This window comes from Odocoileus virginianus, chromosome 32 (genome assembly GCF_023699985.2).
Source record: "Odocoileus virginianus isolate 20LAN1187 ecotype Illinois chromosome 32, Ovbor_1.2, whole genome shotgun sequence".
In the NCBI taxonomy this organism is placed as follows: Eukaryota; Metazoa; Chordata; class Mammalia; order Artiodactyla; family Cervidae; genus Odocoileus; species Odocoileus virginianus.
In genome coordinates this window covers 7,446,119-7,469,252 of record NC_069705.1, presented here as the reverse complement: position 1 = coordinate 7,469,252, position 23,134 = coordinate 7,446,119, and the positions used below count along the sequence as shown (strand labels likewise).

Here is a 23,134-nt window from a genome sequence, read left to right as displayed (position 1 = left end):
CCGCGCTGCAGCCGCCGGGAGGGAGCTCCGAGCCGGGGCGTCGCCAGGGCGGCAGAGGCAGGCGGTGAAGCGCCGCTCCTGCCTCGCCTCAGGGCGAGCCGCACCCGGCCGCGCGTCCCTTTAACGCGCGCTCCCGTCAAGGTGCCCGCGGCCCTCCCGACCGGCCCGGCAGTCTCCCTCCCGCGTCTCGCGGCCCCGGCGCCCCGTCCCGGGGGGCGCCCCTCGCCCGCCCCCGCCGCCGTCCGCTCGCGGGGCTCGGCTGTCACTTCACTTTCCCTCGGCGCCCCGCGGGCGCGCGCGGCGGGGAGGGGGCGGGGCGGCGCGGGGCTGGCGCTCTCGCGGTCTCTGCCGGGCGCGCGCGGGCACGCTCCCCCGCGGGCGCGCGCGGCGGGGGCGGGGCGGCGCGGGGCTCGCGCGCTCTCCCGGGCGCGCGCGCGGGCACGCTCCCCCGCGGGCGCGCGCGCGGACGGCCGGGCGGCGGCGGCGGCGGCTCACGGAGGCGGGGGCTCCACTTTCCAGGACTCAGGGGCGGCGACAGCGCCAGCCGCGGGCAGCAGGCTCGGCAGCCGGAGCTGGAACGGCCGGGCGCGGCGGCGGCGCCGGGGGTGAGTCCGGCGGGCACAGGCGTGGCCGGGCGGTCCGCTGTGCGGGGCGGGGGTGCAGGTTCGGAGACCGGACGGCCCGCGGGGACGCCGACCCCCGGGGCCTCGTCAGCGCCCCTGCCCCCCGCTTCCCCTCAGCGTTGTGTCCCCGGGCTGGGGCTCGATCCCGCGACCGCGCGGACGGCCTCGCTCAGGTGCCCGAAGCCCCGCGCCCCTCCCCCTCCCTCCCCTCCTCCCTGGCGCCCCCTCCCCCTTCGGACCTCGCGTCCCAGTCTTTCGCCGCCCGCCGCCCCTTCCCTGTCCAGCGCTCCCGGAACCAAGTCTCCGGGAAAGTGCAGGACGAGTGTCACGGGGAAGTGCCGGCCCGGCCGCACGCGGGGTCCCTGCGGATCTGCCCCCCATCATCGCCGCCCGCGGGGTCCCTGCGGGTCCCTCCTCCACCCGGGGCCGGGGGCCGTGCCGCGTCCGCCCTGCGGCGGGCCGTGTGTTGTCCCCGCTTTGTGAAGCCCGCAGTCCGCGGTCCGAGCCCGTTTTCCTGGTCTCGGTCCTCCGCAGCCCCGCTGGCTCGGTTCGTAGCCGGGTTTCACCCCCAGCGCCCCCCTTCCTTCTCCCCCCGCCCTGTCTCCTCGCTCTCTGGGTTTTCATCCTCTTGCCCTTTACTATTTCTAATGAAGATAAAGCGGAGCTTCTTGTGGCTTCGCCCCCCGCCCCCCACGACCGACCAGAAATGTCCAATCCATCTTCTCTTAAGGAAATTAAGGCCGCCTTGCAAGGACCCCGTCCTGGCTCGGTGGCTGTTAGACCCATTTGCATGTTTTCCAGATTAACCGTTTTGCATTGTGTATTCTTGAGCGTCTACGCAAATATTTTTTTATTTAAAAGTGCAGAAGGAAATGGTAGGGTTTACCTTAAGAGTATCTTGCCATCTCGCCTTTCAGAAAGATTTTAAATTCTTCTTAGTTTTTTTTTTTTTTTTTTAATCTCCGATTCTTAAAAAAGTATGTTTCTGAATAGGTGAGAATTCGTTCTGGACCTTGGGAATCTAAAAATTTGTGTTGACTCAGTTTGGATGCCCCTTGGCTCTTGAGAGATTTGTGTGTGGGCTGATGCCAGTGATGGAGGGTTTTCATATAATGTCATACCCCATTATAGAAAGGTGCTCACCGCCACACCATAGCACCTTTTCCTCAAATCTTGGGTGTTCCACTATTATTTCCTGCATAAATATCCTTGCAGGTGAGTTAAAGGTAATATAAATTAATTTTACATTTTAGAAAAGTTTAGAAACGCGACTGGGAAGGCAAGTGGCAAGAAACAGGACAGAATTAAGCGTTTTCCTGTTGTGAAAGCTCAAAGGAACACTTGCTTCTGCAGTCTTATACTGTGAGTTTTATACAGTTTTATACTGTCTTATCTGGACGGTAATCCGGATTCACGGAGTGACTATAGTTGTTTCTATGTTATCAATAATATTTATCACCAGATCATCTCATTTCTATGGAACATGTGAGTTTATTTTCATATGTTGCTAATTTCCAGGACTGTAATTTACCATATAGAATACATAGCTAATACCCTTTTAGATAATTTTTGAGTTGAAGAAAGAACAATATTCAGACTTTTAATCTAACACTTCTTTGAGGAAAGTTCGATTTTACTATTTTATGTTTAGAAACTGAGTATTTGAATGCAAAGTAAAAATCTTGATCTTTGAAACTATCATGGAAGAGTAGCTCTGTGTTTACAACCCTGGGATTCCAGTTTATCTTCACTCTAGATTAGATAATTGGATCCAATTAGCTGTTGAAGAATTCATCTTAAAAGTAAGTGCTGATTTAGAAGATAACATTCACTTCATGTGTTTCTTTCTTGTCTGTGCCCTGCGGCTTGTGGGATCTTAGCTCTCTAACCAGGGATTGAACCCATGCCCTCTGTACTGGGGACACAGGAGTCCCTTGAAGGTAACATTGAGTTTTAATTCGGGAAATTTAAAAGAAAGTGGTTGATTTTTGGCTGTCCTGAGTCTTGGTTTCTGCAGGGGCTTCTCTCTGGCTGCCTCGAGCTGCTCGGCGCTGGTCTTTTTGTCGTGGCTCCTCTTGCGCAGGAGCCCCGGCTCTAGGGCGCGCAGGCTCGGGAGTTGGGGTGCACGGGCCTAGTTGCTCTGCAGGATGTGGGATCTCTGGACCAGGGATTGAACCCTGCATGGGCAGGCGGATTCTTTACTATTGAGCCACCAGGGAAGCCCAGAAAGTTTTTTTTTTTTTACTCATTTGTACTTTAAGAGAGACAAAACACCAGTCTTGCAGCTAATTAAAATGTGTATAGACTATTTTTTCTTTGTAAAAATTAGTTGCCACCTAAGTAGTGCAGTAATTTTTCCCCACACTGTTTCTGTAATTAGACACTCAAAAACTATTAATAAAACCCACAGAACTTCCCCTTACTCTTAGTATTTGAACAGGATATGAAAACTTTGTTTCTGAAAGCTTCTTTTATAGTGGTTATTTGTGGCCTTAGGTGAACTTGTCATCCATAGGTTGATTTGGATGAAATAAGGCTTCTTAGGTCAAAAGTGGAAATCTTTTTTCCTTACTGTGAAACTGTAGAAATTATACATCTATTTGGGTATTTTAATAGTTCCCTAGTGAGACTAATTTTAGTCTTCTGATACTGTGGGGCAGTTTATGAAATTTGGATTTCAGACTGTGGCTTAGATTATATCATTGAGTAGTCTTTTAAGTAATTATATATGCTTATGGCATTATTAGATATTATGTAATTACACATAAATAAGAATATTAAGATGAATATGTAGCTTTATAACTAATGTTAATATGCAACTGAAATTCTAGGCATAGTTTATCAAACTAAAGCTGGAGCTTCAGTAAAAAAGAATTTTATTCCATTTAGGTTTTCATGTGTTTGTCAACTAATGGATTGCTTCTAGTTTAAGACATATAAAAGGATTTCTCACTCGTTTCACATATCTCAAAATATTGCCAGCAGCGTTTTACTGCATGTGAGGGCCTTTCCCTAAGAATTACTCTCTTTCTTACTCTCATGCACAGCTGTTCTCACAGGCTCTTATGTACATACTTGCAAGGGTTTAAACTCATATATATATGTATTTTTTTTTTTTACTGAAAAAAGTAAGCTGAAAAAAAAAATTCAGCATTAAATACAAGGATGAGAATTTTATGTGAAATAAAAATGAAAAAAAAAAAAAGAAAGCAAGAAATATGTTAGGACTGTTTGAGCTGGATGTGGAACATACTGATACAAAATCGCAGGATTCTATTAAGCGACTCGAGTGCCCCTAGAAGATGTTCCAGCTGAGGAGACTGTTGTGCTCCATTTACAGGGGGGGAAAGCCATCGGGTTTCCCCGCTTCAGAGCTGCCTGGGCAGACCTCTTTTTCTTTGGCATGGAGGAAGGGAGCTGCTGAGGGTGATGGGGCTGTGTCTGGTGATGCCTTAGTGAAGGCACTCAGGATTTCTGCTGGCTCCTCACCCGCTCTGCTTCCCGAGTCCTCAATTCTCCTTCGGGTTTGTCTTAACCTTTCTCATTTCAACCACTTCAGGTTCTGTCTTATGAAATCACTTTGATTTAGAGCAAGCTACAAGTGAAATAGAGCGAGCTATAAGTTAAATCTTCAGTGAGGAAGAATTTTAATTATTGTCAGCTAGCTCTACATTTGGACCAGTTGTAGTAATCAAACAGTGCTTTATTTGAGGTATCTTTCTTTTACATATTAAGTCTTATTTTTGATCTATTAAATACAGTTTTAAGTCTTGATTTGACTAAGAGTTACATAGTATCTTTTTCAAAAGGAATTTGTTCCCATTTACTTGTGGTTCTTAAAGGGGTACTTTGTGGTGTTGATGTCACTCCTTAAAGGTAGTTCTGTGTTTTGAAGAGAGGCGCCCCAGAAGGTAGGTGTACCAGCTCTGGTAGTTATAAGGTGGCAGTAACATGGTGAGAGTCTGGGCATGGGTTTTGTCAGTTTGGTTTTGGATTTGTCGGTAAACTGTAAGCTAGTTGGGTCACAGGGGATGTACTCATGGTAATCAGACTCAGAAATCGATTGTGATAGAATGATCGTTGGCAAGAGAGAACTGGAATTTTTTGTGCATTATCTAGATTGTAACAGTTTACCCATGTACCAAGATATTGAGAAGATTGAGTTGGTAATCAGAGTTGCTTGTGGAGCAAAGGGACTTTGAAAGCCTCGAGGTATGTTTCATCCAGACCATGGGGGGAAAGACAGGCCCCTAATGTCTCCATAGAGCCTTCATCTCCTGTGGAACCTGGTTGCTTAGTATATTGTTGGATCAAGGCTGGCACCATCCTGCGGTTCAGCTTCTATTTAGAATCACGGAGGCCTCTGTGTTCTTCTGTTATCACAAAAGTTACTTAAAACAGTTGACTGACTTAGAGGGTTTTAACCATAGCCCAGCCGGAGGATGTATTCATGAGGTATTGGTGCCAGCGTTTGCTCCATCCCTCTGTTCTTTGGCCATTTTTACTGGCCTCTGTTACAGCCCCTAGCAAGTAGTCTTACCCACTGATCAGCTTGCTTATCCTAGGACTCAAGAGCCTGGCACAGTGCCTGGTGAGTAGCACAGTTTTTTTCTTTTTCGATGACGCTTTATTGACACGTAATTCATGTATTGCAAAATTCACTCTTTTAAAATGTATAGCTCAGTGGTTTTTAGAATATTTAGAGCTGTATATCACCATTATTGAATTTAAGAACATTTTTATCACCCCACAAGGAAACTTTGCACCTCTTAGCTTTGTACCGTTCCCATCCTTCCCTCACTCCCAGCCCCTGGCAATCACTCACTGACTTTTCTGTCTCTGCGCACTCACCGATTCTGGATGGTTCGTGCCGTTTGCGGCCCTTTGTGCCTGGTGTCTTTCACTGAACGTCGTGTTTTCAAAGTGCATCCATGGTGTAGCTTGCACATACTGTACTCCGTTCCTTTATGTGGCTGGATGGCATTCCGTTGCTTGGATATCCCACATTTGGTTTATCTGTTTGTTGTCAGCTGGTGGGTATATGAGTTGTTTCCTCTTTTTGGTTCTGTGAATAATGTTGCTATGAACATATTGTGTATATATATTTGTCTTCATTTCTTTTCTCAATACATCTTGAATGGATGAAGGAAAAGTTTTGGCAACTCCCAAAGCTGTTAGGTAAAGTGAGCAAGTCATTCATTGTGTAGTGAGTTTTCTTTGGTTCCTGTTAAGAGTCACTTTCTCTCTGTTCTCGAGTGACCTTTCTGCAGTCCTTCCCCAACTGAATAAATGATTTTTTTGACTCTTCAATCCAGGATCTAAAATGTCCACTGAGGCACAGAGAGTCGACGACAGTCCGGGCACTAGTGGGGGAAGCTCCGATGGAGACCAGCGTGAGAGTGTCCAGCGGGAACCAGAGAGAGAGCAGGTTCAGCCCAGGAAGAAGGAGGGGAAAATATCCAGCAAAACAGCTGCCAAACTGTCTACTAGTGCTAAAAGGTACCTCAGTTACGGTAACTTCTTTGCTTTTAGTATCAATTTATCACCTTAAGTTCTCTCTTTCTCTTGCATTTAATCATTTTTTCTGGGATATGGACTGTGAAGTTCATGGACTTTTTCTTCTTGAAGGTTATTTCTTTTTCATGATCTTAATTGTATACAATATGAACTTTTTTGGTATTTAAAGTCAGTTAAACAGCATGGCTAAATTATAAACTATGTATCCATAGTGTGTGTGTATGTATTGTTAGGTGAATATGAATAGGAAAGTGCATGTAAAAGTGTGATAATTTGTTTTATGGCTCCTTGACCATTACTATTTTATTTTATTGAGCAGCAGAGAATAGAAGTGGGACTCTATTGAAAGTTACTGGATGATTATTTCCACTCACTGTTAGTAAAGTGAGAAATGTGGGAGTTAATAACAATAGAATGGGAAAGACTTCAAGAAAATTGGTATCTCTTCAAGATACTAAGGGTACATTTCATGCAAAGATGGGCACAATAAAGGACAGAAACGGTACAGACCTAACAGAAGCAGAAGATATTAAGAAGAGGTGGCAAGAATACATAGAAGAGCTATACGAAAAAGATCTTCAGGACCCAGATAACCACGATGGTGTGATCACTCACCTAGAGCCAGACATCCTGGAGTCCAAAGTCAAGTGGGCCTTAGGAAGCATTACTACAACAATGCTAGTGGAGGTGATGAAATTCCAGCTGAGCTATTTCAAATCCTAAAAGGTGATGCTGTAAAAGTGCTGCACTCAATATGCCAGCAAATTTGGAAAACTCAGCAGTGGCCACAGGACTGGAAAAGATTAGTTTTCATTCCAATCCCAAAGAAAGACAATGCCAAGGAATGCTCAAACTGCTGCACAGTAGCACTCATCTCACATTCTAGCAAAGTAATGCTCAAAATTCTCCAAGCCAGGCTTCAACAATACGTGAACCCTGAACTTCCAGATGCTCAAGCTGGATTTAGAAAAGGCAGAGGAACCAGAGATCAAATTGCCAACATCTGTTGGATAATAGAAAAAGCAAGAGACTTCCAGAAAAACACCTACTTCTGCTTCATTGACTATGCTAAAGCCTTTGACTGTAGATCACAACAAACTGTGGAAAGTTCTTAAACAGTTGGGAATATAGACCTCCTTACCTGCTTCCTGAGAAATCTGTATGCAGGTTAAGAAGCAACAGTTAGAACTGGGCATGGAACAACAACTGATTCCAAATAGGGAAAGGAGTACGTCAAGGCTGTATATTGTCACCCTGCTCATTTAACTTTTATGCAGAGTACATCATGCAAAATGCTGGGCTGGATGAAGCACAAGCTGGAATCAAGAATGCCAGGAGAAATATCAATAACCTCACATCTGCAGATGACACCACCCTAGCAGAAAGCAAAGAATAACTAAAGAGCCTCTTGATGAGGGTGAAAGAGGAGAGTGAAAAAGTTGGCTTAAAACTTAACATTAAAAAAACTAAGATCATGGCTTCTGGTCCCATCACTTCATGGCAAACAGATGGGGAAACAATGGAAACCGTGGCTGACTTTATTTTTTGGGGCTCCAAAATAACTAGAGATGGTGATTGCAGCCATGAAATTAAAAGACGCCTGCTCCTTGGAAGGAAAGCTATGACCCACCTAGATGGCATATTAAAAAGCAGAGACATTACTTTCCCAGCAAAGGTCCGAGTCAAAGATATGGTTTTCCAGTGGTCATGTATGGATGTGAGAGTTGGACCATAAAGAAGACTGAGCACTGAAGAATTGATGCTTTTGAACTGTGGTGTTGGAGAAGACTCTTGAGAGTCTCTTGGACTGCAAGGAGATCCAACCAGTCAACCCTAAAGTAAATCAGTCCTGAGTATTCATTGGAAGGACTGATGCTGAAGCTCCAATACCTTGGCCACCTGATGGGAAGAACTGACTCATTGGAAAAGACCCTGATGCTGGGAAAGATTGAAGGTGGGAGGAGAAGGGGATGAAAGAGGATGAGATGGTTGGATGGCATCACCGACTCAATGGACATGAGTTTGAGCAAGCTCTGGGAGTTGGTGATGGACAGGGAAGCCTGGTGTGCTGCAGTCCATGGGGTTGCAAGCAGTCAGACACGACTAAGCAACTGAGCTGAACTGAAGAACAGATGCATGTCGTTTTCATTGTACTGGGCAGTGGTTTGGTCTTGATGACAGATTTTCTTCTCCTCCAGGGAATAGGTGGGTCTGGAAGCAGGATATTTTGAGTGATTCTCTGCTGCCGCATCAGTTGCTTAGGGTGATTGGCATGTCATTGGACTCAGCAGAGGGAATATACACTTTAATATTGTTACTTTATAGAATGTCTCTTGGTGGATAATTTAAAGGTGAATTGAATCTAGTAGTCTTTCCTGGTCCTGTGATGTGCTGTCTGAGAATTTGGGGCCTTGTGGACTGACCGTTGAATGACAGCTTCATCCTTTACTGGTGGTGTGGATGAGGGAACCCATCCCAGAGGTCGTACCCGTGGGGGCTGGAGGACCTTGCTTCTCTCTGGTCGAGTCAGTCCACAGGTGGGGAAGACCTTGTCAGGCCCCCTGCAGGCCGTGCCTTTCTGGGGAGAGTCGTTAGAGTGCGCCGTCCATTCTAAGGGCCCCGGGTAGCCAGCCTCCCTTTCCTGGAAGCGTGTTGCGGATGCCCGCCCTCTGCTGAAGGAGCCGTGAGAAAGTCAGACGGCCTGGGCCTTGAGGCCTTCTAACCTCTGTACTGGATGGCGGGAAGGGCTCCGTGCACTCCTTCGGGCACAGTGCAGGTCCAGGGGCCTCAGCTCAGGGCCCGGCCTGCTGCCCAGTCACAGCGCAGAAAGACCGGCTGCAGGGAATGCGGTGGGCTAGGGTAGAACAGAGCGGGGATGGAGAAATAGGACGTTTGGAGGAAGGAAGGGAGGTGGGTGGGTGTGCGTGGGCAAGAGATACTCAGGTACAGACTGCGGCCCGCTTAACTGAGGGCGGCCCTGTGGCTCAGTCAGTAAAGAATCCGCCTGCAACGCGCGGACCCGGGTCGGGAAGATCCCCTGGAGGACGGCGTGGCAGCCCCTCCAGTGTTCTTGCCTGGAGAATCCCATGGACAGAGCAGCCCATGGGGTCGCCAAGAGTGGGACATGGCTGAGCGACTAAGCACACACAGTCCCTGAGAGTGAGGGTGCTGCCGGGGGGCGGGGAGGACGGCCTCTGGGAGTGCTCCCCACCGGCGGGCGCCCCCGCGGAGCGTGGCCGGCGTGGGAGCACAGCCCGAAGTCTGCCCTGTCAGGGGAGTGGGAGCTGGGGCCTGTGTGAAAGCGGGGATCGGATGAGGCTTGTTCGGTAACGGTCATTCTTTACTTCATTTTCCTACAGTGTGTACAAAGTGGAGATTATGTATTCAAACCTAGTTTTCCTTTTTCCCGCTCTTTAAATTGGGGATAAAATTTATTTCTGAGTGTGTGTGAAGAATTCAGGACAGTGTCTGATGGGCACATAATAGGAATTAGTAGTACGGCATTGGTGAAAATAAGAAATGTCTTTTGAGTTGCTTCCTGGCTGAAAAAAAGTCACTCCGTTGGCAAATTTATTCTTGTGAATCTGTGATTTTCAAATTGTGACTGATGACTTTCCTCTACACAGTTTCTGGGTGGCTTATGGTTGAGTATCTGAGGGGGTTTAGGCATTTACTATTTTTTTGAATATAAAATGCTGCTTCATGGCAAATTTTCAGGTAAAAAACAAAAACCCAATACTAAAAAGCTGAATGCTGTTCCTTTCCTTCTCCCCAGTCTGGTTGATGGTGGAAGTTGATTTTGTCCCCCCATCTCTTCTCAAGCTCCTTTTCTTTTTTTAAGTAGGTGTCTATTTTGGCTGCACCAGGCCTTAGTTGTGCACGCGGGATCTTGGTAGTTACAGCAGGTGGGGTCTGGTTCCCTGACCAGGGGTGGAGCCCAGGCCCCCTGCATTGGGAGTGTGGAGTCTTAGCCACCGGACCACCAGGGAAGTCCCTCTGCCTGAGTTCTAACAACTGAGGAAAAATATTGGGAATCTTGATGACAGGGACTCAAAACATAGTTTTAATTCACCATGTGCCTTGCATAGTAGGGTCGTATTTATTTACTGATTGCCTCAGAACCTAGAGTTTGTTGTGAGGCTTGGATCTTCCACAGAGATTAGAATCCTAGTACTGATTTGTTCAGAAGATCAAAGGTGGTGGTAGTTTCACAATAAAATTCTCATTTATTACTATTGGTAATTGATTTTTATGCAGATGAGACAGCTTTTCCAAATGGTGTCGTTTTGTGGGAGAGTTCATCAGCAGTGCAGAGCTCGCACTCGAGAGACAGAATCCGGGTCAGACCTAATGCTCGGTCCTGGCGTTTAGTGCGCTGTGACATTAGAAACATAGTCTAACACTTCCAAGCCTCACCTTTCTCATCTGTGAAATGGAGACAGAAATAGCCCCGCCTTCGCAGGGCCAGCATGAGGATGGAAAGGGATGAAGCTGTTACTTGGCACACAGAAAGGCTTCATACACTGATGCTGTCGTCCTTAGACTCTGTGCCGGTTAAAGCCTACAACAGTTTTACTAAGTCCATGTGATAAAGTTTAGAAAAATGAAGTTTGTGTTAATGCTATGAGGACTTAGTGCTTTTTCTTAAAATAGTAAAGCTCAGATGCTGTAATTATATATACATTTTATAGTAACTCAAGAAAAGTACTTTGCACATAGGTGTTCAGTTGCATAAAATATGCTGTAATTGTAGAATTAATCATTAGGTGTAGAAATGTGTTTTCTTGCAAAAAAAAATCTCAGTTTTCATGTGTTATAGAAAAGTAATATTGGATACAGAAAATATTAAATTGGGATTTTATTGAAACAATGGTATAAATTAATTTTTGTCTGTTTCAGAGTTAAGAGGGAGATTACAGTTACTTCTTGATGCATTTTTGCTCTTCTTTGGCATGAAATTATTTCTTAAAAAATCAGAATGCTTTGTTCTCTTCATAATTTTATGTGATTTTATTGGATACAATATAATACTGTCTTAGAAATGATATTTGGTTTTAGACTCTAAATTGTTGTTAGGTTGATTTCAGTATATTTGACTGTGATATTTTGTTATAATACATGGGCTAATCTGTTTCTTTTCCACATGAGAATGAAGTACTCTTTATAGATGATCTTTTGTAATTATTGTATTTTATTGATTCTGAATGTTCATTTAAGTTTTTAATGTTCCTGAAATCAGGATGCAGTTTACAGTTGATGTGCAGAATCATTAATTTAGGTTGTCTTAAAAATCGAGCAGTTGTTTGGAGTCATAGGTGCACAGTATGTAGCACCACTCAGAATTAAACTCTGGATTTATTACTTGCAGTGGCCCTGTGTTTTCTAAGTTAATTCAGAGATTACTTTGCGATTTAAGAAATTTTAGTAACTAGTTGCATGATGTTTTCTTTTGAGAATGAGTTCATTTTGGAAGGTTTTGAGGAATGCAGACCATAGGGGAATATAGAAAGTCATCTAAGTAGATGAAGTTTTTTTTAAAATAACTGTTAAGAAAATACCTTTGTGAATCCCCAAGTCCATATATTCATGTTCTGCTTGGCCCTGAGTGAGTTACTGAATTTTCTTTAAGCTTGAATATGTGTTTGTGTTTGAAACACGTCGGTATGTATACTGCTTCATTTTTCTGAACCATTAATCCAGTATGTTAGTATTAAAATGAGTGCTTCATGTCTTCTCCACTTTGTTTCAGTTTTGTCGCTGTGGTCTTCAGTTCAGTCTGAATGAGTCATAATTGTCTCCCCTTCCCCGCCCCCCACTCCTCTTTCTTTTTAGCAGATGACAGTCACATGTAAACTCCTACCAGTCCTGGAACATTTAGGTTTTAGGTGAAGTCGTACAAACTGAGATTTAGTCTGCATTTTGCTTCTGGCTTGTTTCAGTAACTATGTGCAGTTGCTGGCTTACGTATCATGACAGCCAGGGAAGTGGCACTGCTGGGCAGGAATTGGAGAGATAGACAGTTGTCTAGTGGGTTTGTTTCTAAAGAAATAATTTTGTCTTAAAAGTTCTCATAAGAGAGAGGAGAGGTTGTTTTGTTTGTTTGACTTAGCAAGATAATTGCTTGTCTTTTCACCTTAACAGCATGCAGTTACTAGCCTGAGTTTCCTAAATGGGAACTGATAAAATGGTAGTACTTAAAGAATTCTGTGAGATTTATTTAATTCACTTTTAATAGCCTAAGATCATCATGTAAAAGGTGCATTGTAAGTGTGAATTACTGATACTTTTTCATTTTTCCTCACCCTAAGGGACAGTGCCTGAAATAGCTGCCTTCCTTATTACCCCACATGTCAAGACTGAGAAACTTAATACATACCATGATCACAACTTTTGAGATAGAATTGAATTGCTGTCATTGAAAACAGCAGGACATCTTGCAACCGTTTAAATAGCAATTCTTAGTATAATCTTTTCTGTCAAGAGAAATACAGCCATTCTTTGGTAGCAGTGGCTCAAAATATATTGTAATGCACTGACTCACTGCTCCAAATTGTCAAGTTTATCAGTAAATTGCTTTTTGTATTGAATAATTAGATTTAGAATGATAGACATCTGGAGGGGTTTCAAGTCCCATTATAGAATTCTGTGACAAAATTATGACATCAATTTTTTAAACAAAAGGGACGGTATAAGCATAAAGCAAGATGAATTATTTGAAAATCCCTAGGAAGTTCTTTTACATTAAAATTGTTTTCTTTGATACTGTGAGCATACTGTTTTGAATCCCTGTTCTTTTGGTTCTCTGAGTTTAAAAACAAGAGTGTGTGTATGTATACACACACAAATATACACGCACATATTCAGATACCTATGTCTGAATCACTCTTCTGTATACTTGAAACTAGCACAATATTGTAAATCAACTATGCTTAAATGAAAAAATGTTTATAAAAGTTTTTCATGTTCCCGCTAGCAAATTAAACAGCACAGAGACATTTTGATTACAAAGCAGCAGTCTTCTGTTCAGATACTTTCCCTGTCGCAGTTCCTGTTAGCGGACTCTGCCTTGACCTTAAGTGATAGACTTATACCTACTTGTTGAATTGTTAAATAATACCTTTAGTCTTCTTGCTGTGAATTTTGAGGATGTCCACCAGCTTGTTCACCTGTTTTCTTTTCCCGCCTCCCAGTTAATGATATTCATATTTTTTAAAAAGTACTGGAGGGATGGGATGGGGAGGGAGGTGGGAGGGGGGTTCAGGATCGGGACACATGTACACCTATGGCTGATTCATGTCAATGTACGGTGAAAACCACTACAATATTGGAAAGTAACTAGCCTCCAATTAAAATAAATAATTAAAAAAAGAGTATTGGTTGTCTTTCTAAATGAAGTAGTATATTTAAGCCACTGTTGCTTGTTGCTTCACATTTCAGCAGTACTCGTTGGTTCTTTACTTTATAAAATGAGGGTGTTAATACCTTTGTTCTTCCTTCCATCTACTCACCACCCTCCCCCCCCCCCCCCATCCACTTTTGGTTGGTTTCTATCAGCTACACTTGATTTTGCATCTTCATGGTTAGTAGTGTTTCTGTTTTGTAGTGTGCAACTACAACCTGTTATCTGTGCGTTTTCTGTAATAAAAGGCCAATGAACTCTCTATAAGCTTACCTGTTGAGTGCCAGACCAGACAGGGTGTTAGGATTAGATTTCCTATAGGTCCAGTGTTAGGATCTCTCAGTGATCAATGCAAAGAAATAGAGGAAAACAATAGAATGGGAAAGACTAGAGATCTCTTTCAAGAAAATTAGAGATACCAAGGGAACATTTCATGCAAAGATGGGCTCAATAAAGAACAGAAATGGTATGGACCTAACAGAAGCAGAAGGTATTAAGAAGAGGTAGCAAGAATACACAGAAGAACTATACAAAAAAGATCTTCAGGACCCAGATAACCATGATGGTGTGATCACTCACCTAGAGCCAGACATCATGGAATGCTAAGTCAAGTGAGCCTTAGGAAGCATTACTACGAACAAAGCTAGTGAAGGTGATGAAATTCCAGTTAGCTATTTCAAATCTTAAAAGATGATGCTGTGAAAGTGCTGCACTCAATATGCCAGCAAATTTGGAAGACTGAGCAGTGGCCTCAGGACTGGAAAAGATCAGTTTTCATTCTAGTCCCAAAGGCAATGCCAAAGAATGTTCAAACTTTCTCACAATTAGACTCATCTCACATGCTAGCAAAGTAATGCTCAGAATTTTCCAAGCCTGGCTTTAACAATACGTGAACCATGAACTTCCAGATGTTCAAGCTGGATTTGGAAAAGGCAGAGGAACCAGAGATCAAATTGCCAACATGCGTTGGATTATTGAAAAGCCAGAGAGTTCCAGAAAAACATCTATTTCTGCTTTATTGACTATGCCAAAGCCTTTGACTTTGTGGATCACAACAGACTATTGAAAATTCTGAAAGAGATGGGAATACCAGACCAGCTGACCTGCCTCCTGAGAAACCTGTATGCAGGTCAAGAAGCAACAGTTAGAACTGGACATGAAACAACAGACTGGTTCCAAATTGGGAAAGGAGTACGTCAAGGCTGTATATTGTCACCCTGCTTGTTTAACTTATATACAGAGTGCATGGTGAGAAACGATGGGCTGGAGGAAGCACAAGCTGGAATCAAGATTGCCAGGAGAAATATCAGTGACCTCAGATACACAGATGACACTATCCTTATGGCAGAAAGCAAAGATGAACTAAAAAACCTCTTGATGAAATTGAAAGAGGAGAGTGAAAAAGTTGTCTTAAAGCTCAACATTCAGAAAACTAAGATCATGGCATCTGGTCCCATCACTTCATGGGAAATAGGTGAGGAAACAGTGGCAACAGAGACTTATTTTTTGGGCTCCAGAATCACTGCAGATGGTGACTACAGCCCTGAAATTAAAAGATGCTTGCTCCTTGGAAGAAAAGCTATGACCAACCTAGACAGCATATTGAAAAACAGAGACGTTACTTTGCCGACAAAGGTCTGTCTAGTCAAAGCTATGATTTTTCCAGTAGTCATGTATGGATGTGAGAGTTGGACCATAAAGAAAGCTGAGCACCGAAGAATTGATGCTTTTGAACTGTGGTGTTGGAGAAGACTCTTCAGAATCCCTTGGACTGCAAGGAGATCCAACCAGTCCATCCTAAAGGAAATCAATCCTGAATATTCATTGGAAGGACTGATGCGGAAGCTGAAACTCCAATATTTTGGCTACCTGATGTGAAGAACTGACTGGAAAAGACACTGATGATGTGAAAGATTGAAGGCAGGACCCTGATGATGTGAAAGATTGAAGGCAGGAGGAGAAGGGGACGACAGAGGATGAGATGGTTGGATGGCATCACTGACTCGATGGACATGAGTTTGAGCAAGCTCTGGGAGTTGGTGATGGACAGGGAGGCCTGACGTGCTGCAGTCCATGGGGTCCAAAGAGTCGGATATGCCTGAGCAACTGAACTAGGATCTTAAAGCTACCCAGTGAATCATAGCATTTAGGCAAAATGCCTCCTTTTTATCCCTTAGTATCTGTTACTGGATTAAAAGTATTTTATGTTTGTTTCGTTACTGTTCCATCTGTGATTTTCTTACAAAGCTGTTTCTCTTGTGGGATTTGTGACTTTTTCTCCCTTGAGTAGTGTATCTTTATTATACCCTCTATGCTCTGTGCCCTCTGGAGCATCTCAGCCTGTTTGATTCACACCATGTACTTGTCTTCCGAATAGAGTGGAATTTCTCCGCCAGTGGTGACCACCCCCCGTCTCTGTCCTTTATCCCTTTCTGCCCTCTGTGTGTGTGTGCCCCGCCGTCAACTGGGGCGCTGATGGGGCGGAAGCCGAGTGTGTGCTCTCAGTTCACTGCCTTTAACCCGGACGTGACGCGTTGTGCTTCACAGTGCCTGTTTTATTTACACTTTTGTGTGAAATCCACAAAGGGTGTTCTCTATCAGATATTTGAGACTTCTCTTGTTTAGTTCTGTGCCATATGTACTTTAAATGCACATGAACACACTATAGAATCTAAGAAGTCTCAGTGGGACAGCTGAATTAATAGGTTTTTTATTTTTGGCTTTAGATTTGTTAGTCTTGGTCTATGTATGGATGTGAGAATTGGACGGTAAAGAAGGGTGGATGGTAAAGAAGGATGAGCGCCGAAGAGTTGATGCTTTTTGAACTGTGGTGCTGGTGAATGCTCTGGAGAGTCCCTTGGACTGCAAGGAGGTCAAACCAGTCAATCATAAAGGAAATCAATCCTGAATATTCATTGGAAGGACTGATGCTGAAGCTCCAGTACTTTGGCCACCTGATGCGAAGAGCCCACTCATTGGAAAAGACCCTGATGCTGGGAAAGATTGAAGGTGGGAGGAGAAGGGGACGACAGAGGATGAGATGGTTGGATGGCATCACTGACTCAATGGACATGAGTCTGACCAAGCTCCGGGAGATAGAGAAGGACAGGGATGCCTGGCGTGCTTCTGTCCATGGGGTCGAAAAGAGTCAGACAGGACTTGACCAGTGAACAACAAACACCTATTTCATAACGTCTTCCCCACCTTGAGTCACACGACTTAGAGAAGTGATAGTTGTATCTGTATCAGACATTTCATTCGGGGAAGGATACTGAAGTGGGTTGCCATTTCTTTTACGGGATTTTCCTAGCCCAGAATGAAATCCACGCCTCCTGCATTGGCAGGTGGATTCTTTACCACTGAGCCACCAGGGAAGGCCATATAGGGGGTTAGGTGAAGTAAAAAATAAAAGATGAAAATAACACGAGGGTAAAAACAGGTTTTTAAGATAAAAATGCTTTTTTCCCCCCCTTTGCAGAAGGCATATGTGTGCTTAGCGTTAGCAGTGGTTTGAGTTTCCCTGGTGGCTCAGCTGGTATAGAATCCGCCTGCAATGCAGGAGACCCTGGTTCCATTCCTTGGTTGGGAAGGTCCTCTGGAGGAGGGAGTGGCCACCCACTCCAGTACTCTTGCCTGGAGAATCCCATGGACGGAGGAGCCGGGGGGCTACAGTCTCGGGTTGCAGAGAGTTGTTGGACACGCCTGAGTGACTAAGCGCAGCACAGCAGTGGCTTCAAGTTTTGATTTCAGTCGTGCTGTTGGTAAGAGATGGAGGCACAGATAGTGCACTGTGGAAACGGTGGCAGAAATTGCTACTTTGTTGGTACTGTGTATGATGATTTATACAATGATAGTATTTCAAATTAAAAGTGCACAAATAGGAAAGATTAGTGTGAAAGTATAAAATTTAATGGAATATTAAAAGAGTAAAGACATTTTAATGTAACTTTCTTTGTCTTTATTTTCAAGAATTCAGAAGGAACTTGCAGAAATTACGTTGGACCCACCCCCCAACTGTAGGTAAGTACTTAATGGATTTTTATTTGTATCTTTTGCAGAAGGTGTAATCGAACTATAGCTCTGATGTCTCAACTATTGTTGTTGGAGCCTGATTAATTAGTGAAAACATGGTTCTGTTTTGGACTTAAGTGACTGTGAAGACAGTGGTTGTGGTGGTCTCCATGCAGAAATGGAATCTTCACGAGTCTGTTTGTAGTGGTCGATGGAGTTGCCAAAAAAAGAGTAATGCAATAACAGTAAGATAATGGAATTACAGGGTAACACATACAATGATCTTTTAGTGTAAGAGGTGTTGGAGTTTTAAATGATTTCTTTCATGATAGAGTAATACTGTGGCTAAAATATTTGCTGTTTGATAATTTATTTAGCTGTTATCTTGCTGAAAATTGATTTTTAGAAGTGCTGGAACATTAAACAGTGTTTCTTCATGGTTTACATTATTTCTTACAGTCCTATGTTGTGGTGATTGGAGGCGGTGAGGTTAAATTTGAAACAGTCTCTCCATTATGACCACATACCCTCAATTTTCTGGTCGGAGTTTACTGATGGGAAGTTAAAGTGCTTGCTTGGAGTCGATTAATGATATACGTAGAGTAGGAGGAGGGAAGTGAGCTTCTGCTGTATCTTGGGTCTGGTACAGTGGTCGGGAGATGGCTCTTTGACGACTTGAAGACGCGTGTGTTTTGCTGTCTCAGTGTTGGAACCAAGCCAGAGCGGAGTTTTATAGTTTAACTTGGTAGCACTGTGCGTCAGAGGTGAGAGGACGAGCTTCAGTACTGAGTACACTGTTGGTATGATTTCTGATTTAACTGAACTTATTTTAATATGAAAGCAAAGATAACAGCTCTGAGTATTAATGGAAGTTAAAAACTTACAGGTTGGCTAAATGGCTAATTGACCATATTTGTGTAGGAAAGATTCTAATAAGACTTAATGTTTGTAGTGAATTTATTATAGTTCTTTACACGAGAGTCACATATATAAACTTGTAGTAATAATGTTCAAAGAATATTTCATTCAACTAGAACAAGTAATTCTTGGTTAGGAAAAGCTGTTGAGTAGTCAGGTGTTTCTGTCACACTTAGGCTGTGTTACCTTGGAGCTGTTTCAGATGGCACAGCTTTGTTTAAGCTTTGGCGGCCAATTCGTGTAAATGGATTCATTTGTGGAAAAACTTCAGTTTGAATTAAACTTAAACTCTCTTGTTTCGTAGGGTAGTATTTGTTTTAATGTTTGAATCTTTTTTTTTTAAATAAACTGTGTTTACCACATATATTATTCCTGTTACCTTTTTACAAACAACTGAAATGGTACAATATGTGAACTTAGTTTATTCACTTGTTTAAACTTTGAAAACAGATTATTGGCAAAATAAACTAATTGCTTTGTTTTAATGAGCTTGTTTAGGGCTCATTTTTGATGAATGTAATCCCTGTATAATATGTGATGATTAGAGTTTGCAGTTTTGCTATCAGATATATTATTTCCTGGTGCATTGCTCTAATTTAGTTTTGACTTATTACAGATAATAATTTAACTTAGATTAAACCAATATATTATAAATGTGCATGGAAACTGAAAATTCTGAGGAAGAAAATTACATAATGTTTATTCCTTAAATAAACTAAAATGGTTAAATCATAGTTCTGTTTAATGTAAAAAAGAAACATTTTAACTATGGAAATTTGGGGGTTTACTTTTTCATTGAGCCTTAGTTAAAGTGTACTGGTGATATTTCTAATAGTTTTTCATTAAAAAAATGTAGATGTCACATATAATTAGCCCCTCAGTTTCAAGAAAGAAACCTACTCAGCTGTATTTTTTCCCCCCAGTTTTATTGAGATACTGACATATTAACATTGTAGAAAGATACCTTGTTTGGTGGATTTGCTGGCTTATGGAAACTTCCAGTGTAATCCTTTTAACTATGTGAAGATTGGATAGCTCAGATTGCTTCAGAACAAGGCCTGCGGTGCAGCTTCTTTGATCTCTAGATAGCTGATGGACTGATCAGGCAGGGACGAAGGTCGTGCCCACCTTCATGTTCGCGGCTCCCCTGTTGCCGACGGTCTTCTGTGCTGCGCTGATGGAAGTGGGGGTTCCTGCCGCCCCTGCGGGCCCTGCCCCTCACGTCGATGCTCACCGCGAGCCCTGCCCCTCACTTCGACGGCCATGCGAGTCCGGCCCCTCACGTCGACGGCCATGTGGGCCCTGCCCCTCACGTCGATGCTCACCGCGAGCCCTGCCCCTCATTTCGACGGCCATGTGGGCCCTGCCCCTCACGTCGATGCTCACCGCGAGCCCTGCCCCTCACGTCGACGGCCATGCGGGCCCTGCCCCTCACGTCGACGGCCATGTGGGCCCTGCCCCTCACGTCGACGGCCATGTGGCCCCTGCCCCTCACATCGATGCTCACCGCGAGCCCTGCCCCTCACTTCGACGGCCATGCGAGTCCTGCCCCTCACGTCGACGGCCATGTGGGCCCTGCCCCGCACGTCGATGCTCACCGCGAGCCCTGCCCCTCACGTCGACGGCCATGTGAGCCCTGCCCCTCACGTCGATGCTCACCACGAGCCCTGCCCCTCACTTCGACGGCCATGCGAGTCCTGCCCCTCACTTCGACGGCCATGTGGGCCCTGCCCCTCACGTCGATGCTCACCGCGAGTCCTGCCCCTCACGTCGACGGCCATGTGGGCCCTGCCCCTCACGTCGACGGCCATGTGGGCCCTGCCCCTCACGTCGATGCTCACCGCGAGCCCTGCCCCTCACTTCGACGGCCATGTGGGCCCTGCCCCTCACTTCGACGGCCATGCGAGTCCTGCCCCTCACGTCGACGGCCATGTGGGCCCTGCCCCGCACGTCGACGGCCATGCGCTCGCTGAGGGGTTTCCCGTAGTCCTTGGATTTTTCTGTGGGTGTGTCGGGTTAGAGATGGGACCTTGGAACTTTAGTGCATCTCTTTTGTGTTGTCTGCTAAGCGACTCTTGGGTTCATATTACAGGAACCAGCCTGTGTTTGTCTTCTACTGTAGTATTGTTGAAGGTCTCCCCGCCCCCCCAGGCTTTCAACAGACTTAAATCTTTTAAGAGTATGCACAAAATATTTTGATGATCAGTTAAATTATTTCTTTGTATAGGTAATATCTGCCTATACAGTTTCTGGGTTTCTTTTCAGTTTTTGGGTCATTGTTGTCTTTGAGGTAAAAGTGCAGTAATCTTTTTTTTTTTTTTAGGCTGGATTAATTCTTTTATAACATTAGAATTAATATTTAAAACCGAAACCTTATGATTTATCTAAGAAAAGAGTTTCTGTTCACAGAACGGTAGGGTCTGTGGGATCGTAGGCGTAGGGAAGTGTGCGTGATCCGGGTGGAGTTCGGGTATGCACGTCGAGCATCCTCTGTGGATAGCAGAGGTGCTTTGCTGAGCCTCCGTGTGCGGTGGGAGACGTTTGAAGGGCTCCCTCCGAGGCCTCTGCAGGGGCCCGCGTGTTGGTCCCACTCTGAGCTGGAGGTGCTGGTCGTGGCCGCAGCTGCTCGCTGCCTCAGAGGCCTGCGCACCAGCTCAGCTTCTAGATGACTGTGCTGTGACCTCGGGGATTCCGCACGGCTGTCACAAATGCAGACTCAAAATCTGTAAATGTGCTGGCGTGTTCATTTCTCTTTCCTCAGTGCTAGTGGGAAACTGGCAGCTAGCTGGAAGATTTTCTGAATTAAGATACAAGTTTCTGTCATCCTGAGGATAACCTGTCTCTCTGTATTGCACAGAAGGTAGATTCAAATTCTGTTATGGTCTGATGCTGCCCAAATTTATATTAGCTTTATAAGCATGGAAATGACAGAGATCCTTGCTACTTTTTAAAAGTAGAGACTGTGGTAAAATGATTCGCTTGGATTTTGATTTTTGATTTACTATTTGAGCAAATGAAAGGAGAACATACTTGAGGATGTAGTTCAGTTATATTAGCAGTTTTTACTTTTATTGCTATGTTTCAATTATCTACTCGTTGAACACAGACTCTGCTTTATTTTTTAATTGTAACAGCTTTATTGAGATGTAATTTGAAGTGTAAATTTCAGTGACTTTTAGTGTATTCACTGCTTTATATCTGTCACAATCAATTTTGCATTCAGATCACCCCAAAAGATACACATCATACCTTTTAGCAATCACTCCTTTCCCATTTCCTCCCAATTTCACCACCATCCAGCCCTGGGCAACCATTGGTCTACTTTTGTCTCTATAGATTTGCCTTCAGGACATTTTGTACAAATGGAATCATACAATATGTAGTCTTTTGTGACTGGCTTCTTTCATGAAGCATAATGTTTGCAAGATTCATTTATGTTGTAGCATTCATCAGTACTTTATTTTTGTCTCTGAATAATATTCCATTGTGTGGCTATAGTACATCCTATTTATCTGTTCATCAGTTGATGGAAGTTTGGGTTGTTTTCATTTTGTGGTTATTGTGAATAATGCTGCCATGAATATTTGTGTACAAGGTTTTGGTGGACATTTGTTTTCATTTCTCTTGGGTATAGATAGACCCAGGAGTAGAGTTGCTGGGTCAAACACTAACTGTGTTTAACCTTTTGGGAAACTGCTGAACTGTATTCCGGAGTGGCTGCAGCATTCTACCTTCCTAACAGCAGTGTATCAGAGTTCCGGCTTCTCTGCTGCCTTAGCAACTGTCATTGTCTGTCTTTTAATGATGGCCCTCCTTGTCGTTGTGAAGTACTGTGTCACTGTGGTCTGGATGTTTCTTACCCTATTGAATAGTAATCTTGATAACTATCTTTTTATATGCTTATTGGACATTTTTGTATCTTGTTTAGAGAAATGTCTATTCAAATTCTTTGACAGTTTTTGTTTTGTCTTTTTTGTTGTTGAGTTGTAAGTACTATTTATTTATTTTGACTACAAGTCCCATATCAGATATATGGTTTGCAAATACTTTCTTTAATTCTGTGGATAGTGTTTTCACTTTCTTGATAGTTCCTTTTAAAGCATAAAAGTTTTAAATTTTGATGAAGTCCAATTTATCTATTTTTTTGTTACTTTGCATACTTGCTATTATTTCTGCAAAACCATTGCCTATTCCAAGATTAAAAAGATTTTTGCCTACATTTTTCTAATAAGACTTTTTTAGTTTTAGCTTTTATATTTTGGTGTCTGATCCATTTAGTATACGGTGTGAGCTACAGGTCCAACTTCATGCTTTTCTTGTAGATACCCAGTTATCTCAGCACCACCGCTACAAAGACCCTTTTCCCCATTGAATTGTCTTCATATCCTGTTGAAAAATCAATAGATCATAAATGTGAAGGTTTATTTCTGAACTCTCAGTATTATTCCATTGATCTATGTCTGTTGTTAGGCCACAGTCTTGATTTTTGTTGTTGAGTCACTAAGTCGTGTGTGACTCATTGCAACCCCATGGACTGTAGCCCGCCAGGCTCCTCTGTCCATGGGGTTTCCCAGGCAGGGATGCTGGAGTGGGCTGCCATTTCCTTGTCCAGGGGGTCTTCCCAACCCAGAGATGGAACTTGTGTCTCCTGCATCGGCAGGTGGAT

The 23,134-nt window shown here is 43.8% G+C and overlaps 1 protein-coding gene across 3 annotated transcripts in view; it reads left to right on the top strand.

Annotated features, from left to right (window-relative positions):
- The first annotated feature begins 521 nt into the window (after window positions 1-521).
- UBE2E2 (ubiquitin conjugating enzyme E2 E2) overlaps window positions 522-23,134 on the top strand; it is a 356,286-nt gene continuing 333,673 nt past the window's right edge. The window contains exons 1-3 of one of the 3 annotated variants that reach the window (XM_070459847.1): window positions 522-605; window positions 5,939-6,122; window positions 17,509-17,559. In XM_070459847.1, coding sequence (XP_070315948.1) covers window positions 5,947-6,122; window positions 17,509-17,559 — 227 coding nt within the window. In that variant the 5' untranslated portion in view covers window positions 522-605; window positions 5,939-5,946. Of the gene's footprint in view, window positions 606-2,502; window positions 2,564-5,938; window positions 6,123-17,508; window positions 17,560-23,134 lie in introns of those variants that run through there. The other 2 variants (XM_070459846.1, XM_070459848.1) reach the window with 2 other exon arrangements.